The sequence below is a fragment of the Gymnogyps californianus genome, chromosome 4 (assembly GCF_018139145.2).
Source record: "Gymnogyps californianus isolate 813 chromosome 4, ASM1813914v2, whole genome shotgun sequence".
Lineage (NCBI taxonomy): Eukaryota > Metazoa > Chordata > Aves > Accipitriformes > Cathartidae > Gymnogyps > Gymnogyps californianus.
The window spans coordinates 29,720,449-29,734,730 of record NC_059474.1 but is presented as its reverse complement, the minus strand read 5'-3'; the positions used below and the strand labels follow the sequence as shown (position 1 = coordinate 29,734,730).

Here is a 14,282-nt window from a genome sequence, read left to right as displayed (position 1 = left end):
ATTGCAGCATGACAAACATTAATGAATTTATCTTCCATCTGTCTTGTGAGAAAAGGTTTTTTTTCTGCAGAGCAGTAATTGAAACACCAGGAGATCCACTAAAGCTGGAAGTTTCAAATGCCCCTCTTTAACTATATTTACCTCATAGATCTGGTATCCAACACAAAATGCCTATGGCTTAATTTTTCTGGCTCCCTCCTCCCTATATGTAGGGGATGGGTTTTTTACATTCTCAAAGTGGTGCCACTTGGATGTACATTATGCTTTGCGACTTCTTATGGGATAGGAGAAGCACAATTAATCCATTTGATTTACAGGCAACGTGCCAAGTGAGCTAAGAGCAGATTCAGTACTACAAACCAAGACCTTATGAATCCAACCCTTTCTTATATCTCCAGTATTAATTTTGCATGCTGTTTGGTATGTCACAATAAATTTCTCAGTGTGTTTTACCACGCTAGCACACATTTTATCCCATATGTATGAGCAGGTTTAGGGTTAGTACCATGAAGTAACTTACATGTGAAGGATTCATATTCTACCTTATCCATGGAATAACTTGTTTGTGCATCTAGACCCATTTTCCATTTGTAGTTGAACTAAGTAGTTTGCCACAGCGCTGTAAAATTCCTGTTACTGGTTTTAGATTTTTGTCTTTTTCCTTCATCTAGACATCAGGGGTTTAGTTTCTCTGTATTATACCAAAGCTTAGCTGCAGTTGCTTTTCACACATTCATTCATTTCCTGAAAGTGGTAAAACAGGAGTTCATATTCTCTTGTGTTCATTAAAAAGGGAGCTAGAAAGAAAGGTGAAACTTTCTGTGGATTGACAGGATAGCCCTCAGTCAGCTGGAAAGGTGGATACTCTGAGAAAAGGGGCAATAGCGATCCAGGGCTTGAGTCTGGGCAAAGAATTGTTCCTGAGGAGTTGTTACTGAGTACAGAGGAGGGTTAAAATGATTAAATGAGACCCTGGAGGCCTTGTTTGACTGGACCTTTCCATTTTGCCTTCTGGCTCCTACGCTGTGTTTAACTTTGCAGCTGTAAATATCATCTTTGTGTAGTTTTATTCTACATGTAACTTTCTAGGATTTATTAAATAATATATAGCAAAGTGCAGTGTTATATTAGGCCAAGATATACGTAGGACTGATTTTTGAAGAAGCTAGAAACCCTGCAGGTGGCAGTTTTGGACACAGATTGTGCTACACAGGTCGTATTCTGACTCATTAAACTCTGTGTATAATTTTTGGCAAAACTAACACTTGAAAATGAATTGAACTACTATCTATACTGCATAAAGACAAATAGTCATCCAGCTATACTGATGCTAAAGGCGTAGATGTGAAAGGAGTAATTGTCTTTATAGATATAGGCTGGTTTGATTGATTGATTGCATCTTCTGGAGCTAGTTTTACATAAATATTCAGAGCAAATTATGTATTAGTTTGTAATTTAATGACAAAAATATATGCTGTCATGATGGAAATTTGCCCTGAAATTCTTAATCTAAAAAGCCAGAGGAGGTGTGTTAAAATACAATGTAAAATAAATGTTTTTCTGATTTAATTTCTAGACCATTCAAAGAAAGTTTGTATCTATAACAAATGATTCAGTCAGCTTTCTTGGCGAAAGTCTACAGCGCATTGGAACAAAATTTAGAAGTTCTCTGGAAGTGATGATGTTATGTTCAGAATGTCCAACAGTCTTTGTGGATGCAGAAACGGTAAAAATCTCATAAACTTACACGTTGAAATATCTGTCTGCTTAAACATTTTTATATAACTTACAAAATGATGTTTTAACATTTGGAAAATAGCAATGCTCGGGAAGACTTTCAAAGGTTTGAATAAAATGTGTTAATTATATTTTTGCCTTTTAAAAGGTTAGTCTCTAACATCACTAATTGAAACATCTGAATAATTTGGGGATGTAAAAAAAAAAAAGATGCTTTTTATAATTGAAATCAGAAAGGAATTAAAATGTTAGGTAGCCACTATGTATCATAAACATTTGAAAACACAAGTGAGAAGTGCATTTTCTCCAAAAATAACCTCCAGCTGTAACAATGAACAGTGAGGGAACTTACTGATACTAGATATCACTTAAATTCTCTTGCTATTCTTCACCTTCCCTGCTTGTTCATATTTATTCTATATTCTTTGTACAGAGAAGAAGGAAGACTACTTATCTAGCAGCAATTTTGCCTTTTTAAATTGTATTGTTTATATATTCAGTGATGCAGGAGAAAAATATTCTAGATGCAAATACACAATGAAGGCTTTGAATTGTTGTTATGCAAGTTGAAATCTTGGGTTATAATAAATACTCATGTGAGAAGTCAGCTCAATGTTCAGCAGCAGTCAAAAAAAGCTATGCTAGAGTAATTAAGAAAGACAGCAAAACAGAAAACAGCATTGAGCTAACGTACATATCCACAATATACCTACATCCTGAATTTGGGGGCAGTTCTGGTCCCCTGCTCTCAGAGAAAATTCAGTTGAACTGGAAAAGGTTCCAAGAAAGATCACAAGGATTATAAAATATGTGGAATGGCTTCCATATAAGATACGAGTATGCAGGCTAGGATTTTTTCAGCCCTTTAGGAGAGAAATCTGTCCATAGATGTCTTGATTATCATGGAAAAGTGATAGAAATTATTGTATTGTCTTATTTGATGTGAAGGGTGATCAAATTAAGCTAGTAGTGACTTACAAAACATACAGAACCAAAGACAGGTGATCCTTCATGTGATACATAATCAAACTGTGAAACCCTGTCCTTTTTTGCAGCATCTGTTCACGTTTTCAAAAAGCAACTAAAGAGATTCATGAAAGAAATAGCCCTAGATAGATTTTTGAATATGCAGAACAACACGTTGACAGGCTAAGAAAACATTCTGGAGCAAGCGGATTAGCACATGCTTGCCCCGTTCTGCCCTTCCTTAAGCAACTGCTATTAGACGTTGTCAGATGGGGGACTGAGATAGATAGGTCTTTGGCCTTGACCCAGTGTGAGACTCTTCTCCTGACCTGTTTTTTTCCCTTGGTGCTAAGGGGCAACTCTGCTTTTACACTCTCACTTTAGAATATGGGGACTAAAAAAGCATGATACAGATAGTGCATTTCAAGGGAACCACGGGTAATGTTTTTTGTTTAACTTATGCCACTTGAAATGCAGTCGAAATTAACCAAAAGCAGAAATTTGTTTGGGATAAGAAGCCACAAGAAGAGTTACACTAGTGTCTAGCTAGAACAGCATGTGTGTTGTAAAAGATAAATAAGTGTGTGTGTGTGTGTGTATAAAAAAAAAAGAAACATAAAAAAGGAATAATAAATATATATGCACACAAGTATACAGATGTGTGTATGTGCATAGGTATGCACATACACACATTAGTGTTGTTACATTGGCAAATACTGTGTAGATAAATCTTTCCTCTCCAGATAATTTAATTGAAATGAACCTACTTGTTTATCAGATTACTTCTCACTAAGAAAGAATGGCTAATCCAAAATAACGTTCATGCACAAATCTTTGGTTTCGTGATGTCTACTCATGTGCACGAGATTGGCATTTGATTCAAATTTGGCCTTTGATTCATTGAGAAAGTAGTTTTCAGCAGAAAGATGCCCCCTTACATCAAAGCACGGGTTCATGAGCGATTTGGGAGTGGCTCATGGCCTACTGCTGATACAGGATGCCCACTGGCTTCTTTGCACTTTGATGTTATTGCACGCATTGAGTGCAGAGTGGCATCATACCACCGAGCCATAACTTGCTTCTTGGTGGATGTGGACATAGAGGTTGGGACTAGCAGTGTCTTCATATAGTGGTAGAATAATAATCTTGATGCGCTTGGAAAAAACGTAAGCATCATTCCCACCCCTGCCCGAGTAATGTGGGATACTGTGACTCTCCTTGCCACAATTTTGTGATCTTAGTCTTACGCTTGCATTTTCAAGCTGACCAAGAGGAACCAGGTAACAGGGATTGGCGAAAAGTACAGAGCTCTTAATGTGTGCAAGGGATGACAGTGCAAGGGAGGAAGCATCATGTTAGAGGCATGATTATTACAGGAAGTGACAGGAGAAGGATTAATAAGAAAAATCTAAGGGGAAACAAAACTACAGGGAGAAATGGTGTGGAGCAAAGCTGAGGTAGCAGCTCCTGAGGGAAAAAGAGATTTTGAAACTATGTTGAAAAAGGCAAAGTCATTAATGGTAGAAAATTCTTCAAATATCCAACAGTTCCTGCTTTGACAGTTCCTGGTTCCTACGGACTGAAGCCTTTGCTGGTGGTACAGTTTGTATATTGAGAACGGCAAATAACCCTCACTGGACACTCCTTAGGTTGCTACAGGAGCAGTCCAGCAGTACCTTTTTTCCTGCTGCAGGCTCTTCTATTTACACTAGCTGTGTGTATATCAAATATTATTCTTCTTTTTGAAAGCTCTAAAAATCCCTTTGAAATCTCTCTTTCAGATGTTAACTAGGTACTGCCCTTCTTATTTTGCAATCAAAACCGTTGGTCACTGATACAATGATGTAACTGATACAGCTACATGTGTTAGTTTACTAACTCAAAGGTGTCACGAATTATCTGTACCCAACTAATTCTAATTTGATTGTTTTTCCAAATGTGGACTTGGAATTTCATATTATATAATTTAGATATTAGACTATATGGATTATAGTCAGATGTTACATGACTACAGAGGTGATTGCTTTTATCTTCCAGCTAATGTCTTGTGGGCTGCTAGAAACATTGAAGTTCAGTGTTCTAGAGCTCCAAGAACACTTGGATACCTATAATGTCAAAAGAGAAGCAGCAGAACAGGTGAGTCTCTTATATTTCGAAACAAAAAATATTAGAACCTACTCATCAAGAAAATGTTGCAAGTCTTTATCTCTCAACACGAGTATCTAAAAGTAAACTGTGGGAAAAAATTTCTGAAATAAAATCACGTTTCCTTTTTTTCCTACTATTCTATATGTATAATCTGAACCTGAGGTTTTTCTTATGTGTAATTCATTTTTGTTGCACGTATTTCTGAAATTGACTTTGAATATATAACATTGCACAAATGCACTAGCATTGGGAAAAGCGCATTCCTAATATAAAAATCCTCTTTTAAAAATATTCAAATATTTTTAACATGAATATCAATAAATCCTGGTAATTTTTTTCTTTATGAATGTTCTGGCTTATTTTATTAGACTAGAAGGGTGGCATTCATCTCCAGATTAAGACATTTACAGATAACTATCTATATGTGAATTAAGTGCCTTAACACCCATAGTATTCAAGGATGAAGTCAAGACAATAAAAGAAATCAAGAAAGCAATGCAGTTTATCCTAATATAGATACTGACTTGTTGTCTAGCTGAATAGGTCTTTAGACTTCTTTTTGTTGACTGGATCTCCACTGACTAATGGGGGCTTAAACAGCTGTGTCACACACAGACACATAAATTTAGGTGTCTCATCCTGTAACTGGATCCCATTGAGGCTGACGTTTATGTCAGTTATTTACAATAATACAGTTTAGTTTTCAAGGTGTATGTGAGTGGTTATATCCTTTTTGCAAAGAAACACAAAGTTTAAAAGTTGAAAAATTCTGTAGCAAGGGTCTGTATATTTGTTTTTGTGAGCCTTTGTGTGAAGTTCAGGAAGGAAGATACTAACTTCAGAAAACTGAAACAGCTAAGATTTCTATTTCAAGAGCCAAAAGAAAACATGGATCTACAATGAGTTTTGCAGGTACAGGGAGACAGAGAATATATGGGGCTTTTGTGGTAGAGGGAAAATTATTCCTAGGAAAATTAAACATGCATTTGAAGGAACTTTCTACTTATCTCAGCAGCCTGTGAGGCCGTGACAACTGCTATATAGGCAAGTTTGAGTGATGTGAAACAGAACCAGAATTCAAGCCATGACATCTTGGCAGAGATGTATTTTGCAGCACAAGTGGCTCCCTGTTTCTTGATCATGCTGAGTTTATTAGGAAATGATGGCCTCTGCCTCGCAAAGATTGCTGACAGCTCATCTGTTGAATAGAATAGACATCCACTTTTTTGTGGAAAGGATCTCATCTAATGACTAAGATTACCTTGTTCGATGTAATATTTAATATCTAACAATCTCGAATGACAGTAATGCTGTCATCACTCCTATGAGAAAATAATGTATTTTACTCCTCATTTTAGAGAGCAACACTGAGGCACAGAGAGGCTAACTGATTTGCCCCAGGGTCAGACAGGAAGATTTGAGGCAGGGTAGAGAGCAACTTGTCTGTGTGCTTAGAATGGTGACTATCGAAACATCGAGGAATTCTCCTTATATAAACTCCTCATTTAGCCTACACTTTATCATAGCAATAACAAATGGTATTGTTTGGTTGATTTGTCAAAGTATGATGAGTTAAAATTGTGTCCCTTTCAGATGGCCATGAATTCACTTCATGTATTTTCAGCTAATTTTGCACTGCCACATATCATATCGACATAAATCCATGCTGGATATTAAGAGCTTGTTTGTATTTTATTTTACTTGATAAAGGAATATGGATAACAGTTTGATGGCCTCTGTCATTATATCGTAGTGCAGGAGTGTTTTTCTGTGGTGCAGCTGTCAAAAGAGTGTCCAGTAACATGTTTCTGTGGTCAGCCTGTCTTCTGCCACAGGATTTGTGGGTGACTGGAGCAGGAAGAAGGTTCACAGGATGAAAGGAATTGTTCTGAAATAACTGAGAGCGTTTTGCCAGGGTTTTATTTTTATTTAATAATTTATAAATAGAAAGAAGCAGTACTGAGGAGGAAGAAATTTATAGCTTTGACCAATCATTTCTGACTCTTGATAGCATGTCATTTAGCTAATTTAGTGCATTATTTAAGTATTTATTTAGCATGTTAATTTAGAAGTAGTGACTAATTATCTCAGATAATTTATTTTTCTAAAACTTTTTTTAAAAGCATTTCTTCAGCTGTTGGTCCTCAGGTTTTTTTGGTGTGTATTATATAGTATATGTAGACTAAGAATCTTCCAAAGCTACTTCTCAGATATGTTTTATTGGTTTTCTTACTCTGTCCTATTAACACAGTATAGGGAATGATTGAAAGAGACTTCCTCAAGTCAAATCTGAATTTCTATTATTGCAGGCACTTGTGCTATGTATCCTATTCAATCTGAAAGTATTAAGGCAAAACACATAATGAGCTTATTTGCAGATCCTTGTTTTTTTTCATAAACATGCAGAAAAATGATCAAACTAAGCTGGTTGGGCTATTGTATAATAAAGTAAATATAAATTAACAGATATTTAAATAAATATAATTTGCATACTGGAAAATTCTGTATATTAACTTCTTTAATGAAAAATTATTGTTTAAAGTTTACCCTAATAGATTATTTTTGTCACTATCAGTGCTGTGTGTTGTACTGGCATTCACATGAATTAAACGTAAACACTAAGAGGCTTGGGCTGCAGTTGCTAGAAACTCTTACCTATGCACTGAGATGAGAGAGAGAAAGGTACCTATAGTATAGGGGGTGGTTTGGGATGTCTGTTTTGGGGTTAATCTGGCAAACTAAGCTGTGCTATGACCAAGACGAACCACAGACTTCCCTGCATTACGCTTTCAGTACTGCTCTTCACCCTGTATTTTTGTAGGAGATATATGGGGAAAACATAAATTGATGTACAGCAAACATATAAAGAAGATTATTTTGTCACACAATCTACTGCTGTTCCCAAAGAGAAAATTTAGGTCCTTCTACCATGCTGAACATATATTCTGTAAAAATTTTTAGCAAATTAATTTTGTCACCTTTTTGGAGCTACTGTTCTATTTCCTTGCAAGGAAACTGCTTTGACTTCATGTGTGTATTAGGGACAAAGATACTGAATCAGACAAATGTAATAGAAAATATAAGGTTATATGTACATTCTAGGCACACCCTTTATTCAGACTGGTTTTAAGATTTAAAAAAGATCTTAAAAGGGCAGCTTGTGAAAATAAATACTAGCTTCCCAATTGCTGATGCTGTTTGTTCCAGTACAAACCTATTCCATTGTTACCAATGAATGCTGTCAGATAAAAAGAAAAATGAGATTTGCCCTGTATGTTGGTATCCATGTCACTAATTGAAGCTGACACCGCGGTGTTTAGAGAATTCCATTTCTCCTCTTGATAAGCACACAGGCCTAGTTAATTCACTAAGTAACCTTTATTAAATTGAGCAGATGGGAAATCACATTTTTCTTTTTCTTGCATCAGATAAAGGTTAGAAAAAGGTCACTAAGATTTCCTCTGAGACTCAAGATATCAAGCACACAGTATGCTAAATTATTCTTCCTTGGATATATACAGCCTGTTCTTCATTTCAGAAGATAATCTGCACTTTATCTCAACATGATGCATTCCCATTTCAGTAATACCCGAATTACCTCATGCTTGCAGTTGTTTGCGCTGTACAGAAAAATATGCTGGGCACTGTGTCAATGAGATGATCAGGTGTATTGTCCAATAAGAACATATTTAATTCTGCAAATGCTTTATATTAACACTTTTAAATTTGCATGGTTGGTTAAAGCTAGAAAAAAAAAAAGAGATTACCCACTGAAATGAATAAACTTGTCTGCTATAGGAACTGGGGTTAAATACAGCCCTGTATTCATGAAAGAGAGTGGGATCTGCATGTTTGCATTGTGTAATGTGAGAATACCTCATCTCCCTGGCTTGTATGAACTGGAGGTGATGCTAAACTCCCACTGAAGATTTTTTTTTTTTTTTTTTTTTTTTTTTGCATCCAGTAAACCTGAACTTGCATCTAGTTACACAGGAGTGCTCTATTTCCTTCTGTTTCTAAAGTAGTCCCAAGAAATATAACAGGCTTACTCTTACTCTCTAATTTGGATTGGTGGTATATTTTAAATGCTGAGAAATCATGTTGATGTAAACCTTGTAGAGCAAGGAAAGAGAAAATATGATCTCATTTAATGAAAGGGATTTTTCTGCCTCTACCCTCCCACACGTCTCACTACAACAGTACCCAAATTCAATCACAGATTAGTATTTATGCTAAAGTGTACTATCCCCATGTGGGGTAATGAAGGCTACAGGAAATATACAACGGAAGGAACACCATAAAAACTACAAAGTGATATATCGGAGTGGAAATCATTAGTGGAAACAACATTGGTAAACAATTGATTTTGTATCACAATTTCTTATGTAATCTGAGAATGTGCAAGACTTGATGAAGTGTCTGATGCAGTTTTAGCACAGTCTTCAGTTTGCTCTGTTTCAGAAGATGTTTAATCTTGTTTGTATTTATTTTGCAGTGGCTAGAAGACTGCAAAAGAACATTTGGTACTGATGATGGTATTCATGGCACTAACACAGATGCCCAGGTAGGTGTATGTCATTTGTGAGTCTCTGGATATGAGACTAAAAAACATCTTTATATATATTGCACAAAATTCCAATATTTGCAGAGAGATTAAAAATTTATGAAAAGCTTTTCATTTCAGTTATCATCCTATCTTTTGGAAACTCAGATTCTTATGAAGTAGTGGTCTAATAAAAACGGCTCTTTTTAATAAAAGTTGGCAACCCGTCTTGGGTTCTAGACTTAATAAGACTGAGTAGATAAGCAGACTAGATACCATCTGTGTACCAGCAAGTCTACTTTTCTGCAGCTGTTTCTAGAAGAAAAAAGATAAACTGTCTACTGAAAATAAAAAAAACCTCTACTGAATTTAATATAATTAGTACTATACAAATACATATGACCTTTCTGGAGCCATTACTGAGTGGGAAGGGAGTAAAGTAGCAGTATGGCAAAAATCTCATTAAACACTTCTGTCAAAATATCATCTAACAGCAATAGGTGAAGTAACCTATTAATATTAGTTCAGTATTTTGTATGTATTTGCATGGCACTCATCCATGTTTAATATTACTAATTGCTATAGTAAGTGGTAGCTTTTCCCCAAGTAGACTAGGACTTTTTTTTTTTTAAAACAATAGCTGCATAATATTGACACTGTAGATAAAAAAGCAAATCCAAAACTTATCATTAGTAGGTACAAGGAGTCTGCCATCCAGAGTACTGTAATAAGAACAGTGAAAGATGTAAGAAAGTAGAATTGCAGGTAGCAGATGAACTTACCTTTTCACAATGACATTTTGACAAAAATCCCAAATCCAGGCTGAAAAAGGAGGAATTTTATTCCTTTTATTCAATCGAACTCTATCCATTGATGCACTTGGTCATGTTTCTGCTGCTGAAAACGTAGTGTTCAGCAACAGAAATGCCTACTGTGTGCATGCACTGTTTCTTCTTTTATACAGTTTTCATTTGCTCCCATATATATATATTTTTTTTTTTAATTCAATCACAAAATGCCCCTGAATTTTTAGAGTAGTAATATACGGTTGCTTTTTATATTGCATCAAAGTTGCACATTTAAAAAAAAATTTTCATGTGGATAAGCATAAGTAATACAGCAAAATAATTTGCTACCATTTGCAAGGATTTTTGCTTTGCCTATGAACACAACGTTTAGTGTATTTTACACTTGGTTTACATCTTTGTATACTGACTGGTACATGTTTAGAAATATGTAACAACATTTACTATTACAATACAGTAATTTTTCTATGTATTTCAGTCCATATTTAGAATGTTGTTTATATACACCAAGAAACTGTTCTAACATTTAACTTAGAACATAACTGTTCTTACCATGAAGGTAAATGTTACTGTTCCCACTGTATAGCTAGGGAAACTAAGAAATGGAGGAAAAGCCACATGCAGGCTTTCATTTAGCTTGCACAGAGAGAATCCACGATTCCGAGTGAGGCAGTTTTGTCTGTTTTTCCCCATTTCTGCAGGGTTTGAAGATAGCCTCTGAAAAGGAGTTATGTGACTGTTCACATTGATTATTTGTGGGGACCTGTTTTGATTTTGGTTTTCAATCCTAGCCTGCAAGGCATGATGGCAATTTTTTCTTTATGTGCTCCTTGCACTTGCAGGTTCAGTTAAAATTATTTTAACATATAGTGTCCATTGAGAAGGCAGAGTCCTGTTATCCTGCTTCATAAATATACACAATTTACAGAAGTTCTAAATTTATTCACAGCAGCTTATAGTGACTTGAAGGAGATTGAGAAGTTACCAAGTGTAAGATCATTGTTTCAAAAGTCCTTGTAAATGGAGTGTGGGGCTGATAAGTCTATCCAGTCAACCAGTTAATGCTAAAAATATGTAAGTGTTGTCTTGCTCAGGAAAACAGAGCTGCTTCATTCAACAGATATTTTTCATTCACTAACACAAATAAGATTTTCTTACTAATTTTTAGCACTGTCATCAATACAGCTAAGGAACAGTGAGATGAATTCTGTTCTGGCTCGTGCATTGCCAGCAGACTTGCAAGTAAATCTAATTACTGGATTTTTGCTATTAGTGCTTACACGCAAGCCTGAAAGAATGCATCTGGACTCTGGCTAGACTGTTTGTACAGGACTGGCAGGTAGAAAAATCAGATTGTTTCTCAAGTGAGCAAGTATGTGAAAGACACTGAAGCAGTACAAAACCATTTTTAAAGGGAAACCTCTCTTGAATTTTTAGAATAGCTATCAAGGTGTGATTTTGGGGAGAGGGATTATTTCTGGCTTACAGTAATAATGAGACTTGGCTTAAAGAACACTGGAACTTAATGACTAAAAATATTAAATAATCGATGCTGCCATTCCTCAAAGTCTGATTCTCTGTACTTCATTAAAGTGAGTCATAGAGTTCTTGTCGACTTTGGCAGTTCAAGATCTTATCTTTTCGCGGTGTTCTGTGCACCAGAAGTTTTTGCTTATATAGTAATTGTGCTACGTATATGATAGCACAGAGTACAGAATAAAAACCTGCAATGTTTATAGTCTGTTAAGCACATAGTGTATAACTTATTATACACAGTGTATAAATATGTGCTTAGTAAAGCTCAACTGCTTCTGCCTGTTGGAATCAGATATCAATTGCATCTTCATATGTTTACTATGACCACTGCACTTGCTTAAATGCCATCAATACGCTTAGCGCTGTACAAGGGACAGAAATGAAGTTCCTGTCCCTAGTCTGACAATTACGTTTTCTGACGATTTCTTTCCCTGTCCCTCTTTCCCAAATGTTTTTCTGAAATAGCTTGTAAAAACCTAGTGCAATTAAATTACAGAAATCTCACAATGAGGTAATGAGAATTGAGTTTAGCAAAACCAAGAATTTTCTAAACTGATTCTGAATCCAAATTAACACTACATCTCAAATTTTAAAAGGCATTTTTGCTTGAACTATAGTGGTACAGAACAAGTAAGAAGCATTGTACAGATGTTCAGACCTAGGTGTCCTTGGTTTTGATTTCCTCAAATTTGCATACCTTTAAGACTACAAAATGTATAAAGACCAGACAGGGTTGTAAGTGAAGTACCTTACGTTGTGGGACAACACAGCCAATGCTATCTGTTGTTAGTTACAGCTGCAAGTAATTTCACTCCAAATTCAATCTGTTAATTTTTTCCATTCAGGGTATATTTGGAGCATGTTACTTGTACTTCTTCCTCCATTTTACCTGGGACATCTTTTACCCTAATTAAAATTATTTCCTACACTAATTCTTGATCTTTTTTTCTTTCTTTGTATTTTTGTGACCTGCTCATCTTCTTGCTTAGCAAATGGAAATTCTAGCAGTAAGTGACAGTTCTTGATTTATCAAATACTTAACCATGCTAGTTACCGAACTGGTCTCCATCTGTCTTGTCCATTTGTGACATAGTGATGTCTTGTCGTAGACTATTACAAAACTGCTGTGTGCTTCAATTTTGCATCATCTAACCCATTGAACTGTTGGTCCTTTGTAGATAATAGGATCCTGTAGTTAGTAGAATGTTATAGAAGATTATTCCATTAGCACTAGCTTTTATGTCTGTATGTAAAGCAGTATAAACACTGTCTGCACTTTGACTAGTGTTTTAGACGCATAAAAATGGAAGCAAGACAGTGCATAAGTTAATGCTGCTGTTTCATTTCTTTAAGAATATATCACGTGGTGTTTTCTAAAATAGAATCAGACCTACCTTTTATAAAGGAAACATTATTCTTGCCTCCAAGAGTGGAATTATTCTCCTCTTACTGCATCAGGCAGTTGTAAGCTAAGGGCCAGGTTATACTGTGCTTACATATTTATGTATGAAAGATTCCATATTTACAGACCACAACTGCTACTTTTGGATATTAAATCTTGAATTTAAAAGACTAAAATATCAACAATAAAGTAAGTGATCTATGAAACTCTGTCTTGGAACATGACATTTCAAAATGCCTTTTGAATCACTTCACATCCCCCCCCCCCCCCCTTCTTGGAAATGTAACTTACTAAAAAGTAAACTTTAAATCTGTGTGAGAGAGGCTACGTGTAAATCTAGAACTGAATGAAGCTTTCATCTGCTTTCCATTAGCTTCCTGCTACTTTAGCTTCTAAATCTTTTTGGCATTTTCTTCAGTAACCAAATAACTACTTTTAATTTTGCACATTCTATACTGAAGAAGTTGTCGTTTATTGTCTCTTGTATTGGATAGCAGATGTTTTGCACTTCCTGAATATAATAATGTTTTACATTTATAGGAGCTGGAGTTGTGTCGGAGGCTATACAAGTTGCATTTCCAGTTGCTGCTTCTGTTCCAAGCCTATTGCAAACTCATCAGCCAAGTAAAAACAATCAAAAAAGAAGCAGAGGTAATGAAAACCATGCCATTTAGCGACTAATTGTTGACATTTTAAGGCCAAACCATTTAAAGTACATTTTGATAACATTTTCATCAGTGGGACATCTTTTTAGAAACTGAAGGAGGGTACCAGCTGTTTTATAGCCAATCAATAAAAGATTTAAGTAGAGCTCACAAGAATTTTCTGAGATGTTCAGTTATGTGTTGATTTTTGTACAGCTTGAAAGCTCTTAAATAGACAGGAATGCAGGGAGTCCAGTGATGAGCATTTTAAATATTTCAGTAGTGCTCCTGGTGTATTCTAATCAAGCTACAATCAAGGCACATCAATTCCAATCAACAGAGTTCTGTGATGAAGCCCCTTTCCATCACCGCAGTGTTTCCTATTGCAAACACCGTCACTTGCTACCAGCTGATTTATATAACTGTGTCACTTCAGCCACCATTCAATTACTCTGCAACCTTAGTCCCCATCCTAAGTGCAGTTAGTAATGCATTCTAGA

General features: G+C 35.6%; 1 protein-coding gene across 5 annotated transcripts in view; it reads left to right on the top strand.

Annotated features, from left to right (window-relative positions):
- The window catches only part of FRYL (FRY like transcription coactivator), a 153,992-nt gene that overhangs the window by 136,466 nt on the left and 3,244 nt on the right, over positions 1 to 14,282 (top strand). For 4 of the 5 annotated variants that reach the window (XM_050895530.1, XM_050895529.1, XM_050895528.1 and 1 more), the window contains 4 exons: positions 1,577 to 1,726; positions 4,741 to 4,839; positions 9,347 to 9,415; positions 13,679 to 13,789. In XM_050895530.1, the coding sequence (XP_050751487.1) occupies positions 1,577 to 1,726; positions 4,741 to 4,839; positions 9,347 to 9,415; positions 13,679 to 13,789 (429 nt within the window). Of the gene's footprint in view, positions 1 to 317; positions 415 to 1,576; positions 1,727 to 4,740; positions 4,840 to 9,346; positions 9,416 to 13,678; positions 13,790 to 14,282 lie in introns of those variants that run through there. The other variant, XM_050895531.1, reaches the window with a different exon arrangement.